Source organism: Salvelinus namaycush, unplaced genomic scaffold, assembly GCF_016432855.1.
Source record: "Salvelinus namaycush isolate Seneca unplaced genomic scaffold, SaNama_1.0 Scaffold466, whole genome shotgun sequence".
Taxonomy (NCBI): Eukaryota; Metazoa; Chordata; class Actinopteri; order Salmoniformes; family Salmonidae; genus Salvelinus; species Salvelinus namaycush.
The window spans coordinates 73,622-84,169 of NW_024061160.1; the positions used below are offsets into that span (position 1 = coordinate 73,622).

Below are 10,548 nucleotides of genomic sequence, written 5' to 3' on the forward strand. Positions count from 1 at the left end.
CTGCCCCATACCTGTTGTCTCTGGTGAGGATGAAGAGGGGGCGGTTCTGTGGGTGGGGAGGGTGGTTCTGGTGGGGAGGGGTGGTTCTGTGGGTGGGGAGGGGTGGTTCTGGTGGGGAGGGGTGGTTCTATGGGTGAGGAGGGGTGGTTCTGGTGGGGAGGGGTGGTTCTGGTGGGGAGGGGTGGTTCTATGGGTGGGGAGGGGTGGTTCTGTGGGGGTTGGTGGGTGGTTCTGTGGGTGGAAATGTAGCGGAGGTGAATCAGATTCTTGCTCTCGTAATGAGGTATCCTTCTACCTCAAGACCCCTGTCACCCTCGGCACAATAGGGAATGATTCTCTTGGCCTGATGTTACGATGGTTTCCCAGGCGGGAGATCGGGGCTCAGATCCCACCTGTGGCTATAAGACTAAACTTGTCTCTCCTTCCTGACCCTCCCTCCAGGTAAGGAGTGTGAGGACATCTTCAGGAAAGGCGGAAGGGATTCTGGGATGTATTTGATCCAGCCTGACTCCTTCTACCAGCCCTACAAGGTCTACTGTGACCAGACCACTCAGAATGGAGGTGGGTGGTTGTCATTCTAGCTCTCTCTGTGTCTCTCTATCTCTATTTCTCCCTCTCTCTCCCTCTCCCTCTCTCTCACCTCTATCTCTCTCCACCACCTCTCTCTCTCCCTCTCCCTCCCTCTCTCCCTCCACCACCTCTCACCTCTATCTCTCTCCACCACCTCTCTCTCTCCCTCTCTCTCTCTCCACCACCTCTCCCTCTCTCTCCCTCTCCCTCTCTCTCACCTCTATCTCTCTCTCTCTCCCTCCACCACCACCTCTCTCTCTCTCTCTCTCTCTCTCTCTCTCTCTCTCTCTCTCTCTCTCTCTCTCTCTCTCTCTCTCTCTCTCTCTCTCTCTCTCTCTCTCTCTCTCTCTCTCTCTCTCTCTCTCTCTCTCTCTCTCTCTCTCTCTCTCTCTCTCTCTCTCTCTCTCTCTCTCTCTCTCTCTCTCTCTCTCTCTCTCTCTCTCTCTCTCTCTCTCCACCACCACCCCCTCTCTCTCTATTCTTCTACGAGCCTGTCCCTCCCTCCCTCCTTCTCAACCTCACTTCCTCTCTCACCTCCCCTCGATAGACAGTTCTCCATTCACCTTAGTGGTTAAGAGCGTTGGTTCGAATCCCCGAATTGGCTAGGTGAAAATCTGTCGATGTGCCCTTGAGCAAGGCACTTAACCCTAATTGCTCCTGTAAGTGTCTCTGGAGAAGAGCGTCTGCTGAATGTCCTCCTCTTTCTTCTTCTCTGTGTCCCAGGCTGGACCACTATTCAGAACAGGATGGACGGGTCTGTAGACTTCGGCCGGCGTTGGGACAACTACCGCAGCGGTTTTGGGAATATCGCCTTCGACGTCGGGAAGGGACACTGCAATACTCCAGGTGAGACCAAACAAATGGTATAAAAAAACAGTAAATAGTTACCGGGGTCAATGACATTTAAAATCAGTCAATTCAGGTTAAGGTAACTTTGGATACTGGATGCTGCTGTCCACTGCCATTCAATAATGTCACTGACCCTGTGTTTGTCCTGTGTCACGTGACAGGGGAGTACTGGCTGGGTAACGAACGCATCAGTCAGCTGACCAAGCAGGGTCCCACTGAGGTCCTCATGGAGATGGAGGATTGGTCCGGCAACAAGGTCCACGCCCAGTACAAACAGTTTACTATACAGGTAACACAGCCACGCCCAGTACAAACAGTTTACCATACAGGTAACACAGCCACGCCCAGTACAGTTTACTATACAGGTAACACAGCCACGCCCAGTACAGTTTACTATACAGGTAACACAGCCACGCCCAGGACAAACAGTTTACTATACAGGTAACACAGCCACGGCCAGTACAGTTTACTATACAGGTAACACAGCCACGCCCAGTACAGTTTACTATACAGGTAACACAGCCACGCCCAGGACAGTTTACTATACAGGTAACACAGCCACGCCCAGTACAGTTTACTATACAGGTAACACAGCCACGCCCAGTACAAACAGTTTACTATACAGGTAACACAGCCACGTCCAGGACAGTTTACTATACAGGTAACACAGCCACGCCCAGGACAGTTTACCATACAGGTAACACAGCCACGCCCAGAACAAACAGTTTACTATACAGGTAACACAGCCACGTCCAGGACAGTTTACTATACAGGTAACACAGCCACGCCCAGGACAGTTTACCATACAGGTAACACAGCCACGCCCAGAACAAACAGTTTACTATACAGGTAACACAGCCACGCCCAGTACAAACAGTTTACTATACAGGTAACACAGCCACGCCCAGTACAAACAGTTTACTATACAGGTAACACAGCCACGCCCAGTACAGTTTACTATACAGGTAACACAGCCACGCCCAGGACAGTTTACTATACAGGTAACACAGCCACGCCCAGTACAGTTTACTATACAGGTAACACAGCCACGCCCAGGACAGTTTACTATACAGGTAACACAGCCACGCCAAGTACAGTTTACTATACAGGTAACACAGCCACGCCCAGGACAGTTTACTATACAGGTAACACAGCCACGTCCAGGACAGTTTACTATACAGGTAACACAGCCACGCCCAGTACAGTTTACTATACAGGTAACACAGCCACGCCCAGTACAAACAGTTTACTATACAGGTAACACAGCCACGCCCAGGACAGTTTACTATACAGGTAACACAGCCACGCCCAGTACAAACAGTTTACTATACAGGTAACACAGCCACGCCCAGTACAGACAGTTTACTATACAGGTAACACAGCCACGCCCAGTACAGTTTACTATACAGGTAACACAGCCACGCCCAGTACAGTTTACTATACAGGTAACACAGCCACGCCCAGTACAGTTTACTATACAGGTAACACAGCCACGCCCAGTACAGTTTACTATACAGGTAACACAGCCACGCCCAGTACAAACAGTTTACTATACAGGTAACACAGCCACGCCCAGAACAAACAGTTTACTATACAGGTAACACAGCCACGCCCAGTACAGTTTACTATACAGGTAACACAGCCACGCCCAGGACAGTTTACTATACAGGTAACACAGCCACGCCCAGTACAGTTTACTATACAGGTAACACAGCCACGCCCAGGACAGTTTACTATACAGGTAACACAGCCACGCCCAGGACAGTTTACTATACAGGTAACACAGCCACGTCCAGGACAGTTTACTATACAGGTAACACAGCCACGCCCAGTACAGTTTACTATACAGGTAACACAGCCACGCCCAGTACAAACAGTTTACTATACAGGTAACACAGCCACGCCCAGGACAGTTTACTATACAGGTAACACAGCCACGCCCAGTACAGACAGTTTACTATACAGGTAACACAGCCACGCCCAGTACAGTTTACTATACAGGTAACACAGCCACGCCCAGTACAGTTTACTATACAGGTAACACAGCCACGCCCAGTACAGTTTACTATACAGGTAACACAGCCACACCCAGTACAGTTTACTATACAGGTAACACAGCCACGCCCAGGACAGTTTACTATACAGGTAACACAGCCACGCCCAGTACAGTTTACTATACAGGTAACACAGCCACGCCCAGGACAGTTTACTATACAGGTAACACAGCCACGCCCAGTACAGTTTACTATACAGGTAACACAGCCACGCCCAGAACAAACAGTTTACTATACAGGTAACACAGCCACACCCAGTACAGTTTACTATACAGGTAACACAGCCACGCCCAGGACAGTTTACTATACAGGTAACACAGCCACGCCCAGTACAGTTTACTATACAGGTAACACAGCCACGCCCAGTACAGACAGTTTACTATACAGGTAACACAGCCACGCCCAGTACAGTTTACTATACAGGTAACACAGCCACGCCCAGTACAAACAGTTTACTATACAGGTAACACAGCCACGCCCAGGACAGTTTACTATACAGGTAACACAGCCACGCCCAGAACAAACAGTTTACTATACAGGTAACACAGCCACGTCCAGGACAGTTTACTATACAGGTAACACAGCCACGGCCAGTACAGTTTACTATACAGGTAACACAGCCACGTCCAGGACAGTTTACTATACAGGTAACACAGCCACGCCCAGTACAAACAGTTTACTATACAGGTAACACAGCCACGCCAAGTACAGTTTACTATACAGGTAACACAGCCACGCCAAGTACAGTTTACTATACAGGTAACACAGCCACGCCAAGTACAGTTTACTATACAGGTAACACAGCCACGCCCAGTACAAACAGTTTACTATACAGGTAACACAGCCACGTCCAGGACAGTTTACTATACAGGTAACACAGCCACGGCCAGTACAGTTTACTATACAGGTAACACAGCCACGTCCAGGACAGTTTACTATACAGGTAACACAGCCACGCCCAGTACAAACAGTTTACTATACAGGTAACACAGCCACGCCCAGTACAGTTTACTATACAGGTAACACAGCCACGCCCAGGACAGTTTACTATACAGGTAACACAGCCACGCCCAGTACAGTTTACTATACAGGTAACACAGCCACGCCCAGAACAAACAGTTTACTATACAGGTAACACAGCCACGCCCAGAACAAACAGTTTACCATACAGGTAACACAGCCACGCCCAGTACAGTTTACTATACAGGTAACACAGCCACGCCCAGTACAGTTTACTATACAGGTAACACAGCCACGCCCAGAACAAACAGTTTACTATACAGGTAACACAGCCACGCCCAGTACAAACAGTTTACTATACAGGTAACACAGCCACGCCCAGTACAAACAGTTTACTATACAGGTAACACAGCCACGCCCAGGACAGTTTACTATACAGGTAACACAGCCACGCCCAGTACAGACAGTTTACTATACAGGTAACACAGCCACGCCCAGTACAGACAGTTTACTATACAGGTAACACAGCCACGCCCAGTACAAACAGTTTACTATACAGGTAACACAGCCACGCCCAGTACAGTTTACTATACAGGTAACACAGCCACGCCCAGTACAGTTTACTATACAGGTAACACAGCCACGCCCAGAACAAACAGTTTACTATACAGGTAACACAGCCACGCCCAGTACAAACAGTTTACTATACAGGTAACACAGCCACGCCCAGTACAAACAGTTTACTATACAGGTAACACAGCCACGCCCAGTACAAACAGTTTACTATACAGGTAACACAGCCACGCCCAGTACAGACAGTTTACTATACAGGTAACACAGCCACGCCCAGTACAGACAGTTTACTATACAGGTAACACAGCCACGCCCAGTACAAACAGTTTACTATACAGGTAACACAGCCACGCCCAGTACAGACAGTTTACTATACAGGTAACACAGCCACGCCCAGTACAGTTTACTATACAGGTAACACAGCCACGCCCAGAACAAACAGTTTACTATACAGGTAACACAGCCACGCCCAGTACAAACAGTTTACTATACAGGTAACACAGCCACGCCCAGTACAGTTTACTATACAGGTAACACAGCCACGCCCAGTACAAACAGTTTACTATACAGGTAACACAGCCACGCCCAGTACAGTTTATTATACAGGTAACACAGCCACGCCCAGTACAGTTTACTATACAGGTAACACAGCCACGCCCAGGACAGTTTACCATACAGGTAACACAGCCACGCCCAGGACAGTTTACTATACAGGTAACACAGCCACGCCCAGTACAGACAGTTTACTATACAGGTAACACAGCCACGCCCAGTACAGTTTACTATACAGGTAACACAGCCACGCCAAGTACAGTTTACTATACAGGTAACACAGCCACGCCCAGTACAGTTTACTATACAGGTAACACAGCCACGCCAAGTACAGTTTACTATACAGGTAACACAGCCACGCCCAGTACAGTTTACTATACAGGTAACACAGCCACGCCCAGTACAGTTTACTATACAGGTAACACAGCCACGCCCAGGACAGTTTACCATACAGGTAACACAGCCACGCCCAGGACAGTTTACTATACAGGTAACACAGCCACGCCAAGTACAGTTTACTATACAGGTAACACAGCCACGCCAAGTACAGTTTACTATACAGGTAACACAGCCACGCCCAGTACAGTTTACTATACAGGTAACACAGCCACGCCCAGGACAGTTTACTATACAGGTAACACAGCCACGCCCAGAACAAACAGTTTACTATACACGTACAGTTCAAGTCGGAAGTTTACATACACTTAGGTCGGAGTCATTAAAACTTGTTTTCCAACCACTGCACAAATTTCTTGTTAACAAACTATATTTTTGTCAAGTCGGTTAGGACATCTATTTTGTGCATGACACAAGTCATTTTTCCAACAATTGTTTACAGACAGATTATTTCACTTATAATTCACTGTATCACAATTCCAGTGGGTCAGAAGTTTACATACACTAAGTTGACTGTGCCTTTAAACAGCTTGGAAAATTCTAGAAAATTATGTCATGGCTTTAGAAGCTTCTGATAGGCAAACTAACATAATTTGAGTCAATTGGAGGTGTACCTGTGGATGTATTTCAAGGCCTACCTTCAAACTCAGTGCCTCTTTGCTTGACATCATGGGAAAATGAAAAGAAATCAGCCAAGACCTCAGAAAAATAATTGTAGACCTCCACAAGTCTGGTTCATCCTTGGGAGCAATTTCCAAACGCCTGAATGTACCACCTTCATCTGTACAAACAATAGTACGCAAGTATAAACACCATGGGACCACGCAGCCGTCATACCGCTCAGGAAGGAGACGCGTTCTGTCTCCTAGAGATGAACGTACTTTGGTGCAAAACGTGCAAATCAATCCCAGAACAACAGCAAAGGACCTTGTGAAGATGCTGGAGGAAACAGGTACAAAGTATCTATATCCACAGTAAAACGATTCCTATTTCGACATAACCTGAAAGGCTTCACAGCAAGAAAGAAGCCACTGCTCCAAAACCGCCATAAAAAAGCCAGACTACAGTTTGCAACTGCACATGGGGACGAAGATTGTACTTGTTGGAGAAATGTCCTCTGGTCTGATGAAACAAAAATATAACTGTTTGGCCATAATGACCATCGTTATGTTTGGAGGAAAAAGGGGGACGCTTGCAAGCCGAAGAACACCATCCCAACCGTGAAGCACGGGGTGGCAGCATCATGTTGTGGGGGTGCTTTGCTGCAGGAGGGACTGGTGCACTTCACAGAATAGATGGCATCATGAGGTAGGAAAATTATGTAGATATATTGAAGCAACATCTCAAGACATCAGTCAGGAAGTTAAAGCTTGGTCGCAAATGGGTCTTCCAAATGGACAATGACCCCAAGCAAACTTCCAAAGTTGTGGCAAAATGGCTTAAGGACAACAAAGTCAAGGTATTGGATTGGCCATCACAAAGCCCTGACCTCAATCCTATAGAAAAGTTGTGGGCAGAACTGAAAAAGCACGTGCGAGCAAGGAGGCCTACAAACCTGACTCAGTTACACCAGCTCTGTCAGGAGGAATGGGCCAAAATTCACCCAACTTATTGTGGGAAGCTTGTGGAAGTCTACCCGAAACGTTTGACCCAAGTTAAACAATTTAAAGGCAATGTTACCAAATACTAATTGAGTGTATGTAAACTTCTGACTCACTGGGAATGTAATGAAATAAATAAAAGCTGAAATAAATAATTCTCTCTACTATTATTCTGACATTTCACATTCTTAAAATAAAGTGGTGGTCCTAACTGACCTAAGACAGGGAATTTCTACTAGGATTAAATGTCAGGAATTGTGAAAAACTGAGTTTAAATGTATTTGGCTAAGGTGTATGTAAACTTCCGACTTCAACTGTAACAGTACCTTTACTACAGACAGACAGACAGACAGACAGACAGACAGACAAGACAGACAAGACAGACAAGACAGACAAGACAGACAAGACAGACAAGACAGACAGGCAAGACAGACAGGCAAGACAGACAGACAGACAGACAGACAGACAGACAGACAGACAGACAGACAGACAGACAGACAGACAGACAGACAGACAGACAGACAGACAGACAGACAGACAGACAGACAGACAGACAGACAGACAGACAGACAGACAGACAGGTACAGAATCTATACTTTCTGAAGTAGTTTTTCCCAAAATATCCTAAATCCCCAAACAGCAGCATCATAGTAGAAGTATAAATCTCCACAAACTCTGGGGTCTAGGTTGGGTTACTTTAAAACACTTTGCACTGAGAATGTTGTTGTTAAAATGTGACTAAAACACCTTTATGTATTGTAGAGCGAGGCGTCCAAATATGTGATGGCGATCAACGGGTACTCTGGTACGGCCGGTAACGTGATGCTGGAGGGAGCTACATCGCTGTCTGGAGAGAACCGGACCATGACCATCCACAACGGAATGATGTTCAGCACCTACGACAGAGACAACGATAACTGGTATGGGATGATTGGTTGATCAGTCAATAAATTACAACTAATGGGTCAAGATACGTTAACCTAACCTTCTCTCTCTCTCTCTCTCTCTCTCGCCCCCCGCTTCCTTGCTCTCTCTCACCCCCCTCTCCCCCCTCTCTCTCACCCCCCACTCTCTCCCCCCCCCTCTCCCCCCCTCTCTCACCCCCCTCTCTCTCTCACCCCCCACTCTCTCCCCCCCCCTCTCCCCCCCTCTCTCACCCCCCTCTCTCTCTCCCCTCTCTCTCTCACCCCCCCTCTCTCACCCCCCTCTCTCTCCCCCTCCCTTCCCTTCTAACAGGACTCCAGGTGACCCGTCCAAGCAGTGCTCGCGTGAGGACGGCGGTGGCTGGTGGTACAACAGGTGTCACTCAGCCAATCCCAACGGCCGTTACTACTGGGGCGGGGCTTACACCCGGTACATGGCAAAACACGGGACGGATGACGGCATGGTGTGGATGAACTGGAAGGGATCCTGGTACTCTCTCAAAGCCATCTGCATGAAGATCAGGCCCTACTTCGCCTCGCGGTAGACACACCGACACACACACAGACGCACACAGACACACACACAGACACACACACAGACACACACACAGACACACACACAGGGACTGAGCGGCGCCCTACCGACTGAGCGACGCCCTACCGACTGAGCGGCGCCCTACCGACTGAGCGGCGCCCTACCGACTGAGCGGCGCCCTACCGACTGAGCGGCGCCCTACCGACTGAGCGACGCCCTACCGACTGAGCGGCGCCCTACCGACTGAGCGGCGCCCTACCGACTGAGCGGCGCCCTACCGACTGAGCGACGCCCTACCGACTGATCGGCGCCCTACCGACTGAGCGACGTCCTACCGACTGAGCGACGTCCTACCGACTGAGCGGCGCCCTACCGACTGAGCGGCGCCCTACCGACTGAGCAACACGGGAACAGCATGTGTTGTTCTTCTGTGTGATGTTTGTGTGTGTGTGTGTGTGTGTGTGTGTGTGTGTGTGTGTGTATGTGACTGTGTGTGTTTGGCTTTGGGACAAGTATATGTAGAAGTATATATATATATATATATATATATATATATGTATAAAAAGTATACAAGTCGATATTAGCAGAGGACTGTCCCTTCCTATACTCAATAAAAACAAATTGAGGAACCTATGTCATGTGTTTGATCGTCATCATTTAGACCGTCCTACCCATGCTAGATTACGGAGACGTAATTTATAGATCGACAGGTGAGGGTGCTCTCGAGCGGCTAGATGTTCTTTACCATTCGGCAATCAGATTTGCAACCAATGCTCCTTATAGGACACATCACTGCACTCTATAATCCTCTGTATACTGGTCATCTCTGTATACCCATCGCAAGACCCACTGGTTGATGCTTATTTATAAAACCCTCTTAGGCCTCACTCCCCCCTATCTGAGATATCTACTGCAGCCCTCATCCTCCACATACAACACCCGTTCTGCCAGTCACATTCTGTTAAAGGTTCCAAAAGCACACACATCCCTGGGTCGCTCCTCTTTTCAGTTTGCTGCAGCTAGCGACTGGAACGAGCAGCAACAAACACTCAAACTGGACAGTTTTATCTCCATCTCTTTATTCAAAGACTCAATCATGGACACTCTCACTGACATTTGTGGCTGCTTAGCGTGGTGTATTGTTGTCTCTACCTTCTTGCCCTTTGTGCTGTTGACTGTGCCCAATAATGTTTGTACCATGTTTAGTGTTGCTACCATGTTGTGTTGTCATGTTGTGTTGCTACCATGTTGTGTTGTCATGTTGTGTTGCTACCATGTTGTGTTGTCATGTTGTGTTGCTACCATGCTGTGTTGTCATGTTGTGTTGCTACCATGTTGTGTTGTCATGTTGTGTTGCTACCATGTTGTGTTGTCATGTTGTGTTGCTACCATGCTGTGTTGTCATGTGTTGCTACCATGTTGTGTTGTCATGTTGTGTTGCTACCATGTTGTGTTGTCATGTTGTGTTGCTACCATGTTGTGTTGTCATGTTGTGTTGCTACCATGTTGTGTTGTCATGTGTTGCTGCCTTGCTA

General features: G+C 47.9%; 1 protein-coding gene across 1 annotated transcript in view; it reads left to right on the forward strand.

Moving 5' to 3' along the window:
• LOC120041434 (fibrinogen beta chain-like) overlaps positions 1 to 9,646 on the forward strand; it is a 13,043-nt gene extending 3,397 nt beyond the window's left edge. The window contains exons 5-10 of the mRNA XM_038986385.1: positions 1 to 23; positions 442 to 561; positions 1,294 to 1,416; positions 1,581 to 1,708; positions 8,318 to 8,475; positions 8,792 to 9,646. The exon at positions 1 to 23 is cut by the window's left edge and continues 102 nt beyond it. Of these exons, the coding sequence (XP_038842313.1) occupies positions 1 to 23; positions 442 to 561; positions 1,294 to 1,416; positions 1,581 to 1,708; positions 8,318 to 8,475; positions 8,792 to 9,023 (784 nt within the window). The 3' untranslated portion in view covers positions 9,024 to 9,646. The remainder of the gene's footprint in view (positions 24 to 441; positions 562 to 1,293; positions 1,417 to 1,580; positions 1,709 to 8,317; positions 8,476 to 8,791) is intronic.
• Positions 9,647 to 10,548: the final 902 nt, after the last annotated feature.